At 48.0% G+C, this 22,431-nt stretch overlaps 1 protein-coding gene across 1 annotated transcript; it reads right to left on the bottom strand.

Annotated features, from left to right (window-relative positions):
• Positions 1-9: 9 nt before the first annotated feature.
• On the bottom strand, positions 10-21,776 carry msh6 (mutS homolog 6 (E. coli)). The gene is made up of 10 exons (XM_038813718.1): positions 21,484-21,776; positions 20,465-20,667; positions 15,025-15,194; positions 11,839-14,395; positions 4,252-4,529; positions 3,779-3,896; positions 3,023-3,112; positions 1,025-1,179; positions 600-799; positions 10-167 (listed from the first exon to the last, which is right to left on the bottom strand). Exons 1-10 carry the CDS (start codon positions 21,762-21,764, stop codon positions 86-88), a joined length of 4,134 nt encoding a protein of 1,377 aa, XP_038669646.1. The 5' UTR covers positions 21,765-21,776; the 3' UTR covers positions 10-85.
• Positions 21,777-22,431: the final 655 nt, after the last annotated feature.

Genomic DNA, 22,431 nt, shown 5'->3' with positions numbered 1-22,431 from the left:
AGAGTCTTATCATTTTAAAATAAACTTTATTAGAACATAATTTCAAAAATCATGTCTCTGAATTAAATCATACACTTGATACTCTTCAGATTTTGGCAATCTTCTGCAGTACTGGCTGTAGTCTGAGGAAGTTAATATTTGGGTCTTCAACCAAAAAGCACATCTCCCTGCGGAAGCAAAAAAAAAAGGTAATCTATATAGCGCACTACAATTTCCAATGCCCTACATTACTATCCACCCCATGGCATGCAAGCAAATTTTCTGCTTCTCAGTGCCAAAGCTGGTGGGATAACCCTGCTCAAAAGATTCTTACCATGTCCCACTTTCCTTAAAATGATAGGACTAATGTCCCCTGCAGGTTATTAATATTACCTTCCTTTCAACTATTCTTTAGCAGGTTATGCTGATTGTGTGGAATCAATTAACTTTTAAATAAACCTATATTTTGCCTCAATTTGAATTCCATCACCTTCTGCCCCCAATGAAAAATAACTGGAACACTGATCGAGATAACTAGCTTGCATTAACCATTAGGAAAAATAAATCGAGTCTGAAAGTCAATTTCTTTCCTGGCTCGCAAATAAGTCTTCTCAACTTACTTGAAAAGTCTAAAGGAAATAGTAGTCTTCTCAAATTCTTTAGCTTTCTTGTGACCTTTTTGAATAATTTCTTCAGGAATGTTTGCAAGTCTTGCTGCATTAAATCCATAACTTTTTGGACAGGCTCCTTTGATAAATTTATATAGGAATGTGATTGTTTCCTGGCTTGGATCTTCACATTCATTCTCAACCATACAAGCCTGCAAAACAACAGAAGATATTATGAAGATGTGCTTAACTGCTAACCCAGCATCACTTACGCGTGGAGAAAGTACTAGGCAAGCACGTTGTTGTGCCTTCCACATCCAGGAACGCTTCTCCGCATGCATTTTAAAAAACTTATCGACTGATGCTAACCAGGTGCACATACTTGTATGAAATTGCTACAAGGGAGTTATTTAAACTATTGAATGCTAAGCACTTACCATATGTCCTAAATGGACTGCAGCGGAGTGAGAGAAATCTTCCACAAGGGAATGGTAGTGTGTAGAAAACAGAGTGCGGCATTTGATATTTTCAGCAAGCTCTTTCACCACTGCACTCGCTATTGCTGTGCCATCGTATGTTGCTGTACCACGGCCTGGAATAATAATTCAAATGCAATACTGAAAGTTAAATCAGAAAGCAAAAGGTTTGCTTAACTAAACAGCTTTACCTTTCAACTAAGTCAACCTGAAGTGCATACATGAGATGAAGACTGTGATTTGATTTCACTCAGGTAATTTTAGAACATCAGAAGTTGTCATTAGAGCAAGAAGGCTCAGCAGCGGAGATCACAAGGACACTAATGGTACCTTCCCACAACCTATTGAATTGGAGTAAGATACCAAATGAATTAGCATTTAACCTTATTGACAGGTCAAAAATGTACCCCCCCTTAAAAATATTCGTTGACTCTACATCCACTGTTCTCTGGAGTTCGACTCACTACCCTCAATTTCTGGTCTTAAATGGGAAACCTGTTTTTTAAAAATTGTGTCCCTTCCACATTTTTCTAAACTCCAATTGTTACAGGTCCAGCCTCTCCTCATCAGACAATGCCCCCACCCTAGCTATTGTGTACCTTCTCTGCATTGCTTCTAATGCCTTTCTAAATAAGACAACCAAAAAGTGCAGCTGTAGCAAAACATGTTCCATTCTCCTTTTCTAAATCTGTATCTGCACATTAACTCATGTACCAAGACCTTCTAATTCTGAAATCTTTCAAATTTAATATGCTGTTTTTCTACTCTTACCAAATGGAAATTTGGGTTGGGGGGGAAGCAGTTCAAGGGTCCAATTTCCAGTGGTCCCCATCTCCTCTTGAGGATCAGTTGGATGTATGCAGTCCTTCTCTTCCCCACCCCCTGCCACCAAGACAAGGATCAGACTGAAGAGGCCTTAAGAATTCTGTCTAAAGTACAAACTGTACAAGAGTATGACTAGTTTTATTTCAAGCTCGATGCTATTTTTCATTAAAATCATTTGAAACCATGAAATTGGATTCCCACAGAAAAATAGTGTTACCTTATTCTTTGAGTTAACTGTCTCTTAAAAAAAAATGTTTTACTATTGTAATTGAGGACAGCTGATATTTTGTAGCGTGCACTGACTGATGGTTTAAGGAGCTGCAACCTGGTCTAGACTGGCAAGTGAATAATGGACAACAATTTCCTATGGCCATCAATACTAGTCAATGCAAATCTTAGCGTAACTACCATCGAAAACACAATGGAAAGAACATGGCCTTTGATAATGACAGTACACCTCAAAACACAGCTCAGCCAATTTGTACACACCAGGTTACGTGTGCCAGTCTTCAGCTTGGACAAGTTTGCAACCAGCATCTAGATTTCTCTGAACACGTATCCATTTGCTCGACTCCCCAATAGCTGGGCAAATTTTTTGTTCCAGTGCTAGTTACCGATTAAAGAGTTTCAATATTGGGTTGGGTAAATGGCAGATTATAGATCACAGGGCAAGAGCATAATTTTCTCATTCCAATAGGAATGCCACCCACAAAAAATTACAAGAAAATGTGGATCAGAAGTGTTTTCCTCTCAGGACAGTATAATAGCAAACAAGATTTCATGCAACAAGTCTCAATGACCAAACAACTTCCATAGACAGCTTGGTTTGAATGGTGATCAATGTGTACAAGTGACCACAAAATGAAAACCTTGATGTTCAACGCATTTTTGTTTGTTTCTCAGCCATTTCCCCAATTTCAGCCACCCCAAATGCCCTTCAACAAACTTCACGATGCCTAGTGACACTTTTGAGGTTACCTGCTTAATTTCTCTGCTGAGTAACATGCAGCCCCAAGAGGCAAATGGGAAATCAACGTTTGAAATGCCATGTAAACAGCTACAAAAAGTGCACCTCGAGTATGCTAGAACACTATTTAAACCTAGTGTGGTACTTCAAGTGGATTCAAACATTACCTAATTCATCCAAAAGCACCAGGGAATGTGGCGTTGCATGTTGCAAGATACTGGACGTCTCGCTGAGTTCCACAAAGAAAGTGCTTTCACCTACAAGAATGACATGTTATAGTATTTTAAACATTATTGCAAACCACCCACATTCCAGCCGATAGGATTGCTGCCACTTCACTTGGTGTGGAAGGAATAAATTACGAGTTTTGTCAGCAGCTTATGTATTTGGGACTGAAGTTGGTTCATCAGCTTCCTCTCAGCAGCTATTTGCACCAATAAGCTAACAGATGCAAATGCAGTCGTTTTTACTCATGTTATTGAGCACAAGTAACCTGCTTAGGATCTGTATGGACACCATCATTCCATTTGGCCCCACTGACGGCTTGTAAATTGACAAGTTTACCAAGCAGCTGAAAATTCATAGAAATAACCCGGTTACACCTACAATTGGAATACAGAGTTTTTATTATGTTGTCCATTTATGTCCTCTAGGTAGCCAAGCGCAGATGTGTCTAGGTTGCTGAAAGTAGTTTTTAACTCTACTTTCTATTCCTTAATGTCACCAATACATTGAAGTGCAAAAATCTTTTCCAGTCCTTGGCTTCTGCCAAGGTAAACGCATGTTAAAATTCAGGCTACAACCACCTTCTGTGCATTTTAACAAGTTCGGGAAGAACAGCAAGCGTTTGGTGGCAATTTGGGAGAACATTAAAAAAAAACCTTTTTAAAGGGAACAAAGTTGATCTCAAAATCTCTTCATACCTGACATGATTCTATCAGATGCTCCTAGACGTGTGAAAACTCTGTCCACTGGGTTAAATTTGCAGCTCTCCGCAGGCACGTAGCATCCCAGTTGCGCCAGGATGACTAGTAGGCCAACCTAGTCCGGGGGGAGGGTGTATAAGAGAAAGAAGAATTCAGGTTCCTGTTGTACAGACTAGAAAACACTACTTCACGCACATCTACTACAGAACATCAACTCAAAAAACTTATCCTGATGAATTGAGCTAGATCTGTGATCAATTATCATCCAATACAATTTTTGAAGAACAGCAGGGGAATTTTCCCTCGTGTGGCCAATATTTGTCCCTCAACTAACACTAGAACAATGATCTTGTCACGTTGTTATTCGTGGAAGCTTGCTGTGCAAATTGGCTCACTAATCCCCTACATAAACAGAAGTACTTTGCATCAAACATATACAGAACCACGGTAGATAACAGTGCCACTCCCACCTGTCTCATGAGTGTCGATTTGCCACCCATATTTGGGCCCGTCACAAGCAGGCAGGAAGCCTGGTTACTCCTCTCACCATCTTCCAAATCTTCAACATCCTGGCAGCCAATGAACACATCATTAGGGATGAAATCCCCAAAGAAAGTCTTCAAAACACACGGGTGGCGTGAGCTTCGTAGCTCCAGGAAGGGCTGGGTGCCCTCATCAAGCATGACAACAGGTCTGCACATTGCTCCCTCTCCACTCTGACTGTAGTGTGTTAGACTCACCAAAACATCTGCAAGAGGAAAACCATTAAGATCAAAACTTTTTAATGGGCACATTGTTTGAAGAACTGTATATAAGCACCTGTCAGTCCAATGAAATTTGGAGGAGCCCAAACTTTAAATTATTCCAGAGACTATTTGACCTCCCAAGTGCTGCTGGTGGAAGACGTTTGAACTAATGATTTGAAGAACACATGGAGAATCAACTTAAGGAGCAATAAGCACAGCACCGTGTAGCCAGTGCCTGAGATCAAATCTCTCTGCCTCACTTGATCCTAACATTTGCAAGCAGTGAATGCTACACAAAAGAGGAGTGACTCCTGTATCTTGCTTGTGACAGGTCTTCCTTTTTTTCCCCTGAGCCAATATCAATCCCCCCCCCCCCCCAAATATCGTTGACAGGGCCGTCAACTGTGTTCCACCTTTCTCCCACACTTCAGTTCTTCCCCTCCTTCCCAGAGCCATGATAGGGTCCCCCTTGTCTTTACTTTTCACCCCACCAGATGCCACATTCAAAGCATCATCCTCCACCATTTCTGCCAACTCCAGCACAACACCACCACCACCAAACACATCTTCCCCTCACCTCCCCGTCAGCCTTCCACAGGGATTGTTCCCTCATTGATGCCCTGGTGCACTCCTCCATCACCCACAATACCACATCTTCTTCCCATGCCACCTCCCCATGTATTCACAGGAGGTAGAACACCTGCTCCTTTATTTCCTCCCTGTCCAAGGTCCCTCTCACAAAACAGCAATTCACTTGAACCTCCTTCGATTGAATCTACTGTTTTCGCTGCTCACAGTGCGCTCTCCTGTACATTGGACAGACTAACTCCAGACTGGGCGACCGCTTTGGGAAACACCTTCACTCAGTACACAAATCTTGCTGCCTTTCAGAGTTTCTTTTTTTTTATAAATTATTTTTATTCAAAATTTTTGTCAAAAACAACTTTTGCATAACCGTGCGCCAGCATTAACATAATATAAATGTTAACCATATATACAAAGAAAGGAACACTTCAACGTAACGATTCCCCCACCCCCTACAACGCAAAGATTCTCTCCCACCCCAGGACGCTGCTCCTGCTGACCTTCACTGCTCTCCTAGAAAGTCGAGGGACGGCTGCCACCTCCGAGAGAACCCCGCCATGGACCCTCTCAAGGCCATGGACCCTCTCAAGGCAAACTTTATTTTCGAGGCTGAGAAACCCAGCCATGTCACTAACCCAGGTCTCTACACTCTGGGGGCTTCAAGTCCCTCCACATTAAAAGGATCCATCTCTGGGCTCCCAGGGAGGCAAAGGCCAATACGTCGGAATCTTTAGCTTCCTGAACTCCTGGATCGTCTGACACACCGAAGATCGCTATCTCTGGACCTGGCGCCATCCATGTCCATGATCTTGGACATTGCCTCAGCAAAACCCTTCCAGAATCGCTTAAGAACCGGGCATGCCCTGAACACATGAGCTTGCTCATCATGGTTGCCGTACTGTGCACCCGGTGGACCGCCATAAACTGGATTAAGCTAAGCCTGGCACATGACGATGAGGAATTGACCCTGTTTAGGGCGTCCGCCCACAGGCCCGCATCCAGCTCCCCACCTAGCTCCTCCACCCATTTGCCCTCAAGTTCCTCCACTGGGGTTTCCTCCGCCTCCTGAAGTTCCCGGTAAATGTCCGACACCTTCCCCTCCCCTACCCAGGTGCCAGAGGAGACCATCCTATCCTGTATCCTGCGTGGGGGTAGCAGCAGAAATGATACCATCTGCTTTTTCAGAAAGGCGCGTACCTGAAGGTATCTGAAAGCATTTCCAGGGGGCAAACTGAATTTCTCCTCCAGCGCTTTCAGGCTGGGAACGGTCCCGTCTATAAACAGGTTCCCCATCCTTTTGATGCCTGCCCTATGCCAGCTTTGAAACCCTCCGTCTATCCTGCCCGTGACAAATCTGTGATTGTTGCGTATTGGGGTCCCGACTGAGGCTTCCTCCACCCCCCCTGTGCCTTCTCCACTGACCCCCGATCTTTAATGCCGCCGCCACCACCGGACTGGAGGAGTAGCGGGCCGGCAAGAACGGCAGAGGTGCCCTTGCAAGTGCCCCTGGGCTGGTACCTTTACATGAGGCCGCCTCTAACCGCTCCCACAATACCCATTTCCTAATCATGGCTGTTAGCCGCCCAATAGTAGCTGCAAAGGTTCGGCAGTGCCTGCACCCCCCCCCCCCGGACTGCGCTCCAGGTACAGTCTCTTTACTCGCGGGGTCTTATTTGCCCATACGAATCCTGAGATGATCTTGTTCACCCGCTTAAAGAAGGACGGGGATGAAGATGGGAAGGCACTGGGAGACGAACAGAAATCTGGGTCAGCACTCTCTCCGCCAGAGATAGCGGGAGCATGTCCCACCTTCTGAAGTCCCCCTCCATCTGCTCTACCAGCCCAGATAGATTAAGCTTGTGGAGGGCATCCCACTTTCGAGCCACCTGTATCCCTAGGTACCGAAAGCTCTTCTCGACCAGTTTCAGCGGAAACTCTCCCAGTCCCTTCTCCTGCCCCTTTGCTTGGATCACAAACATCTCACTTTTCTTCTCGTTCAGTTTGTATGCCGAGAAATTGCCAAAGTCCCTCAGAATCTGCAAGACCCCCCCACCCCTTTAAAAGGGTCCGAGATGTACAGGGGCAGATCATCAGCGTAGAGCGAGACCCAGTGCTCCTCCTCTCTCTCTCCCCCCCCCCCCGCACCAGCCCCCGCCAGTTCTTTGAAGTCTGCAGCGCTATAGCCATCGGCTCTATCGCAAGGGCAAATAATAACGGGGAGATGGGGCACCCCTGCCTTGTCCCCCGGTGGAGCCTAAAGTATTCCGACCTTAACCAGCTCGTGCACACACTTGCCACGGGGGCCTGGTAGAGTAGCTGGACCCAACCTATGAACCCCTCACCGAATCCGAACCTTCTTAGCGCTTCCCACAGGTACCCCCATTCCACCCGGTCAAAGGCTTTCTCTGCGTCCATCGCCGTCACTACTTCTGCCTCCCTTCCCTCTGAGGGCATCATGATGATGTTTAGGAGCCTCCCTACATTAGAGTTCAATTGCCTGCCCTTGACAAAGCCTGTCTGATCCTCCCCTATCATCCCAGGGACGCAGTCCTCAATTCTAGCAGCCAAGATCTTGGCCAGTAATTTGGCGTCTACGTTCAGGAGCGATATCAGTTTGTAGGATTTGTAGCGGGTCTTTCTCTCGTTTGAGGGAGTGAAATTGAAACCTGTGACATTGTTGGGAGGAAGGTTCCTCTCACTTTGGCCTCATTAAAGGTCCTTAGCGGGAGTGGGCACAGTAGTTCCGAAAATTTCTTGCAGAATTCTACAGGGTAGCCATCCGGCCCCAGAGTCTTGCCCGACTGCATGTTCCCCAGCCTCTTTAACATCTCCTCCAGCTCTATCGGGGCCCCCAGTCCCTCCATCGGGGCCCCCAGTCCCTCCATCGGATCCTCTTCCACCTTTGGAAACCTCAGTTGGTCCACGAATTGCTTCATCCACCCCCCCCCCCCCCCCCCCCCCCCCCCCCCCAAAACGGGGGCTCTGACTTATACAACTTACCGTAGAACGCCCTGAAAACTTTGTTCACCCCCTCTGGGTCTATGACCGTATTGCCCTCCTTATCCCGTACTTGCCTTTCACCGTTTCAACTCATCATCTTGCTCAGGCCCACATTTCCGGCCCGCTGCAGCGTTCCAGTGAAGCCCAACGTAAACGTGGAAGAGCAGCACCTCACCTCCCGATGAGGCGTTCCAGTTTTCTGGGCTGAATGTAGAGTTCAACAACGATGAACTCTATCCTCCATTGTGTTCCTTTAAACCCCACAGGGCCACCTGTAACTTCGGTTTTGCTTTCACAGAACGCTGACCCTCATTCTGCTATTAACGTGTTCTGGTATGTTACCTTTATGCCACTATTAGTACCTTCTTTAGTCTTCACCACTGCCATTAACACTCCCTCTAACTTGTGTCCATGACACATTTGTCAAATCTCTCCTGAGTCCCCACCTATCCCTGAATTTCTCTTTTGCTCCGCCTCTCACAGTCTGTAATCCATCACATTCCTGCCGCTCTTCAACTCAGAAGAGTCACAGACTTGAAACATTAACTCAGTTTCTCTCTCTGCAGATGCAGCCAGAGCTGGGTTTTTCCAGCACTTCCTGCTTTTAACTCGTGACCCATGCGGAGGTAGGAAACTCGGGGGCAACTGGATGTGACTGAGGCTCAAGAGGCAGGAATAACATTCAATGGGGGCTTGTAGCTGGAAGGCAGTTCCCAGCGACTCAGTGCTAGGTGCCTTCTTTGATCGTGAGCGTAAGGGGCTTGCCGACGATGGAAACATTGTCTGTGTCATTGATAATGAAGAAATCTGTACACACTGCAGGAAGATATCAATGGACTAGTCGGGAGGGCAGACAATGGTTAATGGAGTTGGACCTGGAGAAAGTGAGCGAAGGCATTTGGGGAAGCGAACATGGCCAAGGGAATAACAATAAATGGAAAATTACTGAGAGGGACCTTGGAGTGCATGTCCACTGATTGCTGAAGGTAGCCGGACAGATAGTTAAAGACGGGCAGGGGAAACTTGCTTTTATTAGCCGAGGCAAAGGTTACAAGCGCAGAGAGGTATGCTAAAACTGTACATCACACAAATTAAGCCACAATTGGCATATTGAATGTGGGTCTGGTAACTAATAATAATCTTCATTAGTGTCACAAGTAGGCTTACATTAACACGGCCAGGAAGTTATTGTGAAAATCCCCTAATTGCCACACTCCGGCACCCGTAACCGTGCCGCCTATAACTACTCTTTAGGAAAGATGCGACTGTACTGAAAAGGGGAAAAGGATTTACAAGGATGTTGCCTGGACGAGAGAATTTTAATTGGGAAGATGGGCTAGGATTGTTTTCTTTGAATTCTCTATTGCAAGTGTTCCAGAGTTGAGGAACCTGGATAGGTTCCACTGGTCGAGGGGGTCTATAACCAGGGAGGAGGCAGTATAGATTTTGGGTGGGGGAGTTAGAGGGGATCAAAGCGGAATCTTCTTCACCCAGAGGGGCAATGGAGATCTGGAACATCCTGCCTGAGAATGTGGTGAGGCAGAAACCCACAAAATTAAAAAATAAATAAATAAAAGTACCAGGAACGCCCAAGAGCTGGACAGTGGGATTAGACAAGATGGCTACTGGTCGGCCAGCACGAAAAAGATGGACCAAATGGCCTGTGCTGAAATCTGCAATTTTATAATAGTTTACAAAAGATAGTTAATTGGCCGCTCTGTCGTAGATGCCCATGCCCAGCAAGAGCAAGGCTGGCAGCCAGAAGAGAAGTGGGCACAATACAGAGCAGAGGAAGAATCGAGTCACTGATGCAGTTCATGAGGATATTTGATGATTGAATGAGAAAGCAGCACAATGTTTAACTCCACTTGTCAGAATTACAGAACGTGTTATTCAGAGCTCTTGCAGTTAGTTTAATTGTATTAATCATTTAGTGAGCAACGGATTATTGAATGGTTAAGAGACATTTTTGACAGGTCTCAAACATTAAAATGTATTATTCACTTCGGACAGAATCTCAACATCGCCCAAGTGTGGTCAGTTTAGGGAATTATCTTTAGTCTTCGGAAAGCACCGGGTATCCACCAGCGGGGAGATGTTGTTGTGCTAAACCCCCCCCCCCTCCAACAGCCCTTGCTGCAGTGATCGCAGACTTACCAGTCACAGAGGTCAGCTGCTCAAAAAGGTTCAGCTCCATGGCCTGCGTGCTCCTTTCCTATTGTTCTGCCCCCTCACGGGATTATTTATTAAAATGAAGGTTTACACAACGTGCCGTTAAAAAAAGCTGCTCCAATGTTAAACACGGCCAGTGGGGAATCACATTTGGTGGGGCAGCTGCCACACAAACTGCCATCATAGTCACCAACCACAAGACCCTTAAAGTAGCTTCTTCTACACAGAATCTTTACAATGCAGGACATCCAGTCTACACTGGCACTGAGATTCTACCCAGTCCCACCCGCCTGCCTTATCCCCACAATTCTTCCACATTCTTTATGGGATAGTGCGCCTGCTATAGCAGGAATGTGTAGTACAGTGCAGAAGGCCATTCGGCCCATTGGGTCTGCACCGACCCACTTAAGCCCTCACCTCCACCCTATCCCTGGAACCCAATAACCACTCCTAACCTTTTTTGTCACGAAGGGCAATTTAGCATGGCCAATCCACCTAACCTGCACGTCTTTGGACTGTGGGAGGAAACCGGAGCACCCGGAGGAAACCCACGCAGACATGGGGAGAACGTGCAGACTCCGCACAGACAGTGACCCAAGCCGGGAATCGAACCTGGGACCCTGGCACTGTGAAGCCACAATGCTATCCACTTGTGCTACTGTGCCACCCACAAATGGCCACACTGGAATCTACCAGCCTCTCAGGGAGTTTGTTCCAGACTCCGGCTGAAATTGTTTTTCCTGCTCACATCACTCTGCAAATTATTTTCAATCCGTTCCCTCTAGTTCCAGATGCTCAAGACCATAAGGCATAGAAGCAGAATTAGGCCGCTCGGCCCATCGAGTCTGCTCCACCATTCAATCAGGGCTGATATTTTTCTCATTTCCATTCTCCTGCCTTCTCCCCATAACCCGATCCCCTTACTAATCAAGAACCTATCTACACCCGTCTTAAAGTCACTCCTGTGATTTGGCCTCCACAGCCTTCTGCTGCAAAGAGTTGCACAGACTCACCACCCGCAAGTGGGAAGTTTCTCACCCTTTACCCTGTCCATAGTCCTCAGCATCTTGAATAATTCTCATCAAGTCTCCTCCCAGCCTTTTCTTAAGGGAAACAGACCCGACCCTCACAGCTGGAATTGCTCGTCTCTGTTCTCTCTCCAATGCTGTCATATCCTGCCTCAGGTATTGTGCCCAGAACCAGATACAGTCCAGAGAGGAGTGGGTTGGCAGGAACGTGCAGATACATTGCAATCTGCCTGCCTGTGGAGCAGGGCAGCAGCCAACCCTGCTTCAATAGCAATGATAGCTTTGTTCAAGGGTAACAATCAGACCAACTGCATTGACAGGCACCAAATTAGGGAACATAACTCCTTCATTCCAGAATTGAAAACTGCAGCACTTATTGCTCAAGCAGTGAGGTGGGGGAGAACATTCACACCCAATGTACACTCGCCTACATCCATTCAAAATAAATTACCATAACCTCCCATATTCAACTGAAGAATGTGCTTGGACCAGGCAGTACAGGGGATCGAGACAACGCACCACTTACCGAGGACAGCGATGCAATCCACTGCTGCCTGCCAGTTCTTGTAGTTCTTGTCAAAGTTGTAGAAAAGCCTCCTCATGCAGTCTTGAAGAGCCACATCCCGTCTCTCCTCAGCATTGTTCATTGTATCCAAGAGCCTTTCAATCGACTTTGTCCAGTAACGTTTAAAGCCCTTTTTGGTCGATTTCAGATCGTATTCCTCCGGCACATGCCGATCGGCGATACTTTCTGGAATCTCCAGTTGGTAGCGGTTTCGAGCCGAGCCCCAGTAAACCACACTCCTGCAGCCCAGCCTTTTGCGTTGGCTTTCCAGGTACTCCTGGAGGCTGCGTTCAGTGTCCTTGATGTCAGCCAGCGCCTGGTCGTAATCTGGGTCAAAGCCCGCTTTGGGAGTAATGACTCCAGTGTTTTTGGCTTTCTGATGGTCAAAGGCCTTGTCCCATCTCTTCAACTCTGCAGACAAATCCGGAAATAGGCCTTCCGTGGTACTGCCCTTCAAACTTAGAACTTCCCTCAGTAACCTGGACTTAAAGCCACCGACCGAAGGCTCAATAACCTGGAGAACCTCCTGGAAGACTTTGAAACCTTCCAGTGCAGAAAGGAAGTCGGCGATTTTCTTTTTGCTGTAGGTGCTCTCCTCGTACAGCACAGCCCGGCTATCCGGGTGGTCTTTACTCTTCAGGGGGGATCCAATGCTGTGGATCCGGCTCAGCAGCCGCTCCAGGTCTGGAACTTTCTTCAACAGTTCAACCACCTCGGTGACCTTGTCAGGAACGGCCATCAGGTCCTCAATGCTGTTTAATCGATCCTCAATGGCCAGGGGGTTACAGAGGGGAGCGCACAGCCACTGCTTTAGTAAGCGCTTGCCAAAGTAGGTGCAGCAGTTGTCCAGTTGCTCAAGCAGGGTGCCCTCAGCTGTGCCGTTAGTGCTATTTCGCAGGATCTCCAGATTGGTCAGGGTAATGGCATCCAGTACCAGGCGCTGCCGACTCCGGGCAAAGCAGCCGCTGGACTCCTTGGTTTGCTCAACGTCAATGTCCACAGGAACGTACTCTTCAAAGTTTGCCATGGACAAGAGCTCTTGGTCGACAAGGCATCTCTTTAGGTAAAACACACAGGCCCCAAGTGCTGACAGGGCGAGTTCATGGCCCTCGCCAGGGGTGAGCCCCAGTGAGTCCGTCTCAGATACCATTCGTTGGAGAACAGGAGGCAAGGGAACGCCCAGATCTTCATCCTTTGTTTCGTTGAAGTAGCCGTCCTCGGCGAGAACCTTTAGTGTTTTGGATGCATCCCAGAACTGGGAGGCTGCCTGCAGCCCCTCTTGCATGGCAGAGACGAGGCAGCCCTTCAGCAGCTTCCGAGTCTCGCCGGATGGGTTGCCTCTTTCGAACAGCACCTGCACCGGCGGATAATGTGCCACCAGAGTTCGGAGACGAGAGCAGTGCCGGTCATCCGCAAACTGGCCCACGTAAAACTTGCCAACAGACGTGTCGACGAAGCAGACTCCGTACGAGTGACCCTGGCCCGAAGAATCAGTGCTCGCCTTCTCCTTCACGCACAGGAGGTACTTGTTGCAGCTTTCCAAAGAACTGCCGTTCAAGACACTATATGTCTGCGTGCCCTTTGTAATTATGCGACAGACCTCGCGGCGGACAACCCGGTCATACTTTGTGGGGTGCGGGAGGGACTTGCAGCGCGCTTCCATCATCTCGGGGGTCTCTGTCTGCTCCACCCTCGCCACCTTGTATCCCTTTTGAACCAGGACGTCGGAGAAACGACCAAAAGCAATCTCGGGGAAACCAGAGTGAGCCCAGCAGCCTCTCATAAACGACAGTCCCAGCTCATTGACAGCGGTGACGGCATCCATGTGGTAAAGCTCGTAAAATTTGCCAACTTTATAGAAAATCACAGTGTCAAGCATCTGCGTTTTGAGGTCCCACCATCGCCGCATGCCCGGGGTACACTTGTACAGGAAATCATCGGGCACATAAAGTGTGGCACAGTCGTAGTCAGGGTCGCCTTCCTTCCGTCTCTTTGCATCCTTCCTCGTGCCAGGCTTTAACCACTCGAGCTTCTCATGGTCCCACGTGGCCACGGGTGAAGCACTGCCCGAGGCACCTCCGTTAGACTGGCTCTCAAAGGTCTCTGGTGCAGAAAAGGCAGACAGTCGGGACTTTGTGCTCGATGACATTGCCGCTGTGGGTCTCTTTGGGGTTTCCGAAGGGGAAGAGGAAGCACTCTTTGCTTTAGCTGGGCCAACAGTCACCCCACGCTTGCGCTTGAATGGTGTCTTCACTGGACTGTCAGGGTCAGTCTCCGTATCGGGCTCGCTGAGATCTTGCTCGTCAATGCCACTGCTGCATTCGTCACTGCTCCCCTCCTGGTCAGGTTTAAACTCATCCTCCGAGCTTTCAATGTCACTGTCAGACTCCACCACAATCCGCCTCCTTTTGGCCTTGGTACTGGCTGAACGCGTTGCCCTCGACGCTCCCTTCTTCACTTTCTCATCCTCGCTGTTGTTTTCTTTATCTTCCTCGCTCACTGTCGATTGGTCACCCACCTGCAAAGCAAAACCTTTAGTTCACTCAATTCTCACATTTCCCCTTCACAGCAACCCAACAGGTCGCTGCAACGAGGTAGCCGAAACCGACACCCAAAACCAACCCTGACTGATGGGATAGAAGCTGTCAGCTGGGAGGATGGGTCTCAAAATGAAGGGAGTCTGGACAGCAACGGGTCTGTATCCTTAGTTACCCAAGCAGGCCAGAATTCTCCACAACCTGGCAGCCCCAAAGGCAGAGGGATGAAAAGGACAGTTCCATGGGAATGGAGGGGGTTAAAGTCACATTACATATTCCCAAGTAGCCCCCAAAGAGGACTACAATTAAACAGGTCCATTAACTTCAGGATCTGTGACTGACTCATGTTACTGGAGATGGGGAGAAATACATTGGGGAGGGGTCCATCTCAAAGGACATTAACAAGCAGACACAGGACTCCTGACCTATAGTTCTGAGGTCCTGACATCTAGCTCAGATCAACTTATTGCAGTAGATTTTTTGGGGGGGGGGGGGGGGGGGGGGGGGGGGGGGGGGAGAGAAGAGAAAAAGAGATCAAATCTGGGACTGTCCCTCATTTGTATGACTGGGGAACTTTAATTCTGATAAATACTTTGATCAAAACTATTACCTCCATTTCTTCCTCCTCCTCCGGCTCTGAAGGTTCGCAGCACACTGCCAATTCCAAACGCCTTTCTCTTGATTTCGGGATGGCATTATCTGCCAGCTCCATTGCCCTACGGATTTCAGGCTTCCCACTGAAGTACACACCACCTCGCTGGGCTTCTTTGCACTCCGAACCTACAAAATTAAATGGTCACCTGCTTACAACGTGCATTTATCCCCAAGCTTTTAAAGGAGTAACATCTGCCAGAGTCACAGCTGTTTAAGAAGGAAGAGTGAAGAATGTCAAGGAGCCAAGCGTTAAGGAGGTTTTGAAAAGTAGGAAGAGATGTAGCAATAAGAGAAACTTCGGTATGATAAATGTGAGAAGAGAGGCAACGCACAGTAAATCAGTTGGAAAAGCAGAGTGTTCAGGCTGGTATACAGTGGGGGGGTGGGGGGGCAGGTAGCAGCAGCAAGTCATGAATGATGTGATGACATCTGCTTTTGGGAGGGAAAAGTGATGTATTTTATGTTTGGGTGATGGTTCCTTTAGGAGCAGAGTTTCTCCGAAGGAAATCTTGGAAAAAAACACCTTGCTCGCACTAATGATCATGTGACCAAGCTGCCTGGGAGATAAACAGCAGGAAAAAGGATCAACCAAAAGTTAATTGCTGGTCCCTGGGAGCAGTTCTGTGCACAAGCAGTTTGGGTTAAGCTCAGCACAAGCTGGTTAGACTTCAGCTGAAATTGAGCATGTGCTGTGAAAGTCTAAAAACTCATTAACTGAAGGGCTCCCAACAATGAATTGAACTTCAAGGATAGCCGAGGGACAGAGGCAGTTTTAGGTGCAAGACTCCGGAAGAATACAAAAACGAGGAGAGATCTGAGTCGACATGGCTATGCCCAATAATGGGGAGTCTACAATCGTGGGGTGGCTGTACATTTAATGGGACAACCTTATAAGTACACAGGTAAATCTCAACCTGGATACCGTAACTCCGTTCAAGTGGTAATCTTTCAACCTTTGAGGTATCTGGGTTGGTTTTTTTTTGGGGGGGGGGGGGGGGGGGGGGGAAGAGAAAAGAGATGTGGTATGTCAATGGGAGTACAAACAATTTGAGTTAAGATATTTGATGCAAGTATATTACTTTTCATTGCACTGCTAATGGGTTTAACAAAACTGACTATTAAAGATAGAACGTAGCTATTAGCATTCATGTACTTTGATATTGGTGCAGTAAAATTATTTTGTTTTAAGCCATGAACCTTGTGGCTTCAGGTAAAGCCAGGTTAATAGCTGGGTTTTCAAATTTTAAAAAATAAACATGAAACTGGTCTCTACTGAGATTATATCTCTAATCCGAAGATAAACATTTGAAACTCAATGTACAAAAGGTTGGGGAGTAATCAGAGGAACGCAAATTTGGAGAGGTAGGTGAACGGGATGAGGTATGAGGAGTGGACCCGAGTCAGAGTATGCAGCAAAGGAAATGCCGATTCGGGGGAAACCATAGATTTGAGCCAGGGAAGTGGGATGGAAATTTTCAGATGGGGGGGGGGGGGGGAAGAGAAAGGAATTAGGACAGTAAAATATTTATTTCTTGGGGGCCGTTTTACGGGATTGAAGGAGCTGGGAGCAAAGTATGGGCTGGAGCAGGGGGAAATATTTCGAGACTTTGCCTGAAAGGAGATACAGAGCTTCCCAGTCGAGCCGGCTACCACATTGCTGGAGGAGGTGCTGATGACAGGGGCACTGGAGAAGGGGGTAGTATTGGCGGTTTACGGGGCTATTTTGGAGGAGGAGAAGGCGCTGCTAGAAGGGATCAAGGCAAAGTGGAAGAGTAGGGAGAGGGTATGGAGGAGGGGTTCTGGTGTGAGGGGCTCCGGAGGGTGAACGCCTCCACCTCACGTGCGAGGTTGGGGCTGATACAGCTGAAGGTGGTGTATAGAGCGCACCTTACAAGGGCGAGGATGAGCCGGCTCTTTGAGGGGGCAAAAGATGTGTATGAACGTTGTGTGTGTGTGTGTGTGTGTGTGTGGGGGGGGGGGGGGGGGGGGGAGAACCATGTTCGTATGTTTTGGTCCTGTCCAAGCTGGAGGATTACTAGAAGGAGGTTTTTAGGGTAACCTCTAAAGTGGTGCACGTGAAACTGGACCCAGGCCTTCGGGGTGTCGTTCAGCCGGGGTTGGAAACGGTCGTGGAGGGAGATATTGTAGCCTTCGCCTTATTGGCCGCCCGAAGGCGGATCCCGTTAGGGTGGAGATCAACCTCTCCACCCTGTGCCCTGGCGGGGGGACCTGCTGGAATTCTTGACACTTGAAAAGGTCAAATTTGAACTGAGGGGAAGGATGGAGGGGTTCTACAATTCATGGGCGTTATTCATTATGCACTTTCGAGAACTGGATCACATCGAACATTAGGGGTGGTTGGGGGACGGTGTGTGTTAATGGTGACTATGGATGATTCCTTTTTGTCATTTGTTTATGCTAACATGCGGGCCAATGTTTGGGGTTTGGTGGGAGGGAGGATGGGATCGTGTTATTGATATGGGGATTGACATTACTTTCGTTACTGATTATTGTTGGGTGCAAATTTGGGAGAAAATGTGAAAAACTAGAATAAAAAAGTTTTTTTTTTTTTAAAAGTATGCAGCAAAGGGCAGAGGTGGTAATGCCAGATGTGAAAGTAGATTGGGTGGGGAATTTGCAGCACCAGCAGAAATTATGTTTGGTGGGAATAGGATCAGCGACTAAATCAAACAGCATGCTTTCTTTGGCTTCTGGTCTTTGTGAGCGCTGAGCTATAAGCAGTTCCGGCTCATTTAATAATAATCTTTATTATAGTCACAAGTAGGCTTACATTAACACTGCAATGAAGTTACTGTGAAAAGCCCCTAGTAACCTGTTCGGGTTTACTGAGGGAGAATTCAGAATGTCCAATTCACCTAACAAGCACGTCTTTCAGGACTTGTGGGAGGAAACCGGAGCACCCGGAGGAAGCCCACGCAGACACGGGGAGAACGTGCAGACTCTGCACAGACGGTGACACAAGCCGGGAATCAAACTTAACCACTGTGTTATCATGCCGCCCGTATGACCTGATCATATAGGCAGGGAGAAAGAGAACAGTTGTAGAATCTCACTTGAGGTTGAAGTATCTAGTAACCCAATTGGTTACTATCGGTTATCTGTCCCTAATTGCCCACCACCATCTCAGGGCAATTAGGCTCAGATAATAAAAGCAACCTAGCCACACCCCGAGACTGACTGTAAAGGGACGGTGCAGGACAAGAACACGTGGTCTTTTCAGCACACATGGGGGTCACCTTAAATACCATCAACTTCACACCGTAGGAAACAGAACGAGAACAGACATAATAAACTATGTTTTACGAGTATCACGAAGAGCCAGATTCCTGTGTTCAAGTACAAACACCCATCAATACTGTGGAAATGGGAGCAGTGGAAACAAGTGGGTATTTTGGATAAATTGAGTGTACCCAATTATTTATTTTTTTCCAATTAAGGGGCAATTTAGCGTGGCCAATCCACCTAATTTAGCGTGGCCAATCCACCTAACCTGCACATCTTTGGGTTGTGGGGGTGAAACCCACCCAGACACACGGAGAATGCAAACAGTGGGAAACAATCATGAGCTAAAGAGTGTTAGAGATGTGATGGATTTTGTAACGTTGGACAGGGTGGAGCAAAACTGGGTCAGGGATAGGTGGGAGCTCAGGAGAGGTTTGGCCAAAGGTGACACGGACAACGGGTGTGTTAATGGTCGTGTTAAAGATTAAAGAAGTGGAAGGGGGTGGCGGGGACGGTGTCGAGGGTGGTGGGATCCAGGGTCAAGCCAGGTTGGGGACTTGCGATATTTGGGGTTGGGGTGGAGCCGGGAGTGCAGGAGGCGAAAGAGGCCGATGTCTTGGCCTTTGCGTCCCTAGTAGCTCAGCGGAGGATCTTGCTGCAGTGGAAAGATGCGAGACCTCCGAGTGTGGAGACCTAGATTAATGACATGGCGGGATGGTAAGATAGCAGAATGAATAACAGAACAAGGGGCAGCCTTCTGAAAGCAAAGCATAAAATAAGTTACAGATGGCCCTGATAAAAGATCGAAATGGGGAAGAGTTCATGCTGTAGTTGTTGCACTCAAGGTTAAGTCCAGAAGGCTGTAAAGTGCCTAATTGGGAGATGAGCTACTGTTCCTCCAGTTTGCATTGGGTTTGAATGGAACTTTGCAGCAGGCCAAGGACAGAATGTAGGCACGAGAGCAAGATGGTGAATTGAAATTTTAAGTGACAGGAAGATTGCTTCCACACCGAGCAATGTCATTCCAAAAAGCGGTTACCAGGCTGTGTTTGGTCTCCCCAGTGTAGAGATCACACTGAGAGCAGCGAATACAGTTGATTGAGTTGAAGGAGGTGTAAGTGAAACGCCGCTTCACCCTAATGTTTGGAGCCTTGGACAGCGAGGTAAAGGGACAGGTGTTGCACCTTCTGTGATTTCATGGAATTGGGGTTGATGGAAGAGCGGACCAGGGTATCATGGAGGGAGTCTGAGGTTGGAAGCTGCAGAAGAGACAAGATTAGTGACAGTCATGGAAACAATGGCTTGCTCGTGGTCCGGGGGAGGTAGAAGTGACTGATGGTTGGTGTTCAGCCTCTGCAAAGTATAGGGGTCACTACGCTGCACAACAGCAACCCCATCCTTGTCAGCAGGTTTGATAACAAAGTCAGGGTTCCATCGGAGTGCAGCAAGTTCAGGAGACAAGTTGGAGTGGATGACAGGAGCAGAGAAATTAAGACAGCCAATGCTGACAAATCTTAATGAATACATCAGGAGCATGTAAGAGGCCAGTGGGAGGGGCCAGATAGAAGGTGAATACTGGGGGCCGGTAAAAGGACCAAGTTTGCAAGCAAATCTGTACAGTTACCAGTCACTCATCTTTCAGGCCAGAGATTTCCCCAATATTGGGAAAGTTCTACAGGATGTGAACTGCAGAAAGGCATTGCTGACCTTCAAATAAAGAGCCTGACTCAACCCGTTTGTAGGATGCAGGCAGCAAATTCCCTTGGAGATAGGCTTGTACAAGTAAAAAAACTTCAAATTATTCTGGGCATGAACTTCAGAACTAGTCAAAACCTGATAGCTGAAGCTACTCAAAGATCAGTAGTGGAAATGTGAACTTGGAAATGATTTCAGAGTTTTGACATAAGTTTGTAGCCAGTCCAAGTACCACAGACTTAAAATTCAATAAAAATCTGGGGTGGCTAAGGGAGGAGATAGCAAATACACAAAAGGCTGAGCTACTAATTTCCACGGACCATCTCTTGCTGTCGTTGGTGCTATACTGAGCCAGGTGAGTTACTAGTTATTTTCTCTATGCAGTGACCTGGTCAATCACATTTAGGTACAAGTTAAAGCTAGTACAGGAATTTGAATTTAATATTCTGACCCCTTACCATTGTACATCTTGATGTACTTCACATTTACCCAGCCTCTTGTCGGAGGATCATCAAAGAACTGGACATGCATGCGAAGTGACTTCCCTTTCCCCCGGAGGTACTCATCAGCAGTGGGGTGATTATAAACCAGGCTGGGCCACCACGGATATCCTTCCAGTTTGGCCCACACTACATCTCCCGGAGTAAAGTCGCAAGTCGGACTGTAGGGAAACAGAATGGCGGAACAGGAGACAATTACCTCAGCATTTCAAACTCTTTAGCAGAGGGTTTGCTGTTACCAATGCTTTCACCCTGCAGGCTTTCACAAGGCTCTTTTGAACAAACTCATGATTGCCTGAAGCTACAGCATCTGCAATGATCTCCAAATATAATTTCACACACCAGACAGGTTTGGGGGGGGGAGGGGGGGGGGGAGGGGGGGGGGGGAGGGAAACAGTCTGAACACTCCCAAAGTAGACAATATTTCAAACTGCTCAGTTAAGCTGTGCAAAATTTTCTGGAAAGATCCACAAGGTATCACCCCCACGCCACTTTTTTTAAAAATAAATTTAGATTACCCAATTATTTTTTCTATTAAGGGGCAATTTAGCGTGGCCAATCCACCTACTCTGCACATTTTTGGGTTGTGGGGGCGAAACCCACGCAGACACGGGGAGAATGTGCAAACTCCACACGGACAGTGACCCAGAGCCGGGATCGAACCTGGGACCTCAGTGCCGTGAGGCGGTTGTGCTAACCACTAGGCCACCGTGCTGCCCTCACACCACTTTTTTTAAAGGGTTTTTTTGCTTCCTCCCCCAAAATGCCGAACTAAAACTCTCCCAACAAAAGGAGGGAAGTTGACCCCAGTTATTTTTCCCTCACCAGTTGCCGGGCATTGGGACTAGCACCAAGAGAGTTTTTGGGAATGTGGGTGAAGGGGAAGCTCAGACCCAGGTGAGAGTGTAAACCACCCACTGCCTCCCTCCCTCCCTCTCCCCGGGATTAACACTGAGCCGGTTAACCCCGGCCCTCACCTCAGCGCGGGGCTCCTCCCGGCCTTGCCCACCTTCCCCTCCCCCGCGCTGGAGAACGGGCTACGGGCGGCAGATTGGGGCCTCTTGGGCGGCCGGGCCCCGCTCTCGTTCTCCCGGGGGGAAGCTTTCTCCTTTTTAGCAGGCGGCACATCGGCTTCAGTGCCGGCCTTGGCCTTGGAGGCGCTGAGCGGCGGCGACTTGGTGAAGAGGGTTCTCTGCCGGGACATGCTGCCTCCCGCCGGCCCGGCTTTGGCGCTGGCGGGAAAATGGAACCTGGGCATCCACAGGAAGGAATCCCTAATGTTGCCTCAGCCAATAGCCGCTCAGCTCCACATTCCCGCCAGGGCCTGGCCCCGCCCCTGGGCGCTCCTCCAATCCCAAGGAAGGTAACAGTGCCTAATGCTAAAGTCCAGCCTGATTGGCTGCAGTCATTGTGCCGTGGAACAACTTGGAAACTGGAACAAAGCTGCATACATTCTATATGTTGTATATGTCATACAGATATTATTTTTTAAATATAAATTTAGCGTACCCAATTCGTTTTTTCCAATTAGGGGACAATTTAGCATAGCCAATCCACCTACCCTGCACATCTTTGGGGGCGAAACCCACGCAAACACGGGGAGACTGTGCAAACTCCACACGAACAGCGACCCAGAGCCGGGATCGAACCGGGACCTCGGCACCGTGAGGAAGCAGTGCTAACCAATGTGCTAACGTGCTGCCTTGATATAGATATATATGGGATGGATGGGGGGGGGGGGGGGGGGGCGGTTAACTCATTTGGCCAGATAGCTACCATGCGGTTCAGAATGACACCAACAGCCCAGGTTCAACTGCCTCCCCACTCCAGAGTGACCATCTGTCCCAGAAAATGAAGGGAAAGGCTGCCATGGGGGTCCATATGGGGGATGGAGGGATGAACAGGTGCCGGAGTGTGGCGACTAG

Source organism: Scyliorhinus canicula, chromosome 1 (genome assembly GCF_902713615.1).
Source record: "Scyliorhinus canicula chromosome 1, sScyCan1.1, whole genome shotgun sequence".
Classification (NCBI taxonomy): Eukaryota; Metazoa; Chordata; class Chondrichthyes; order Carcharhiniformes; family Scyliorhinidae; genus Scyliorhinus; species Scyliorhinus canicula.
The sequence above is the reverse complement of the archived record's forward strand: the minus strand, read 5'-3'. Positions and strand labels throughout refer to the sequence as shown.

Excerpts from the sequence above, each read along its gene's own strand:
- msh6 (XM_038813718.1), bottom strand. The coding sequence starts at position 21,764 with ATGCCCAGGTTCCATTTTCCCGCCAGCGCCAAAGCCGGGCCGGCGGGA. Across the intron at positions 20,668-21,483 it reads GGGAGGAGCCCCGCGCTGAG|TCCGACTTGCGACTTTACTC; the intron begins GTGAGGGCCGGG and ends GTTTCCCTACAG. Across the intron at positions 3,113-3,778 it reads ATCTGATAGAATCATGTCAG|GTGAAAGCACTTTCTTTGTG; the intron begins GTATGAAGAGAT and ends TCATTCTTGTAG.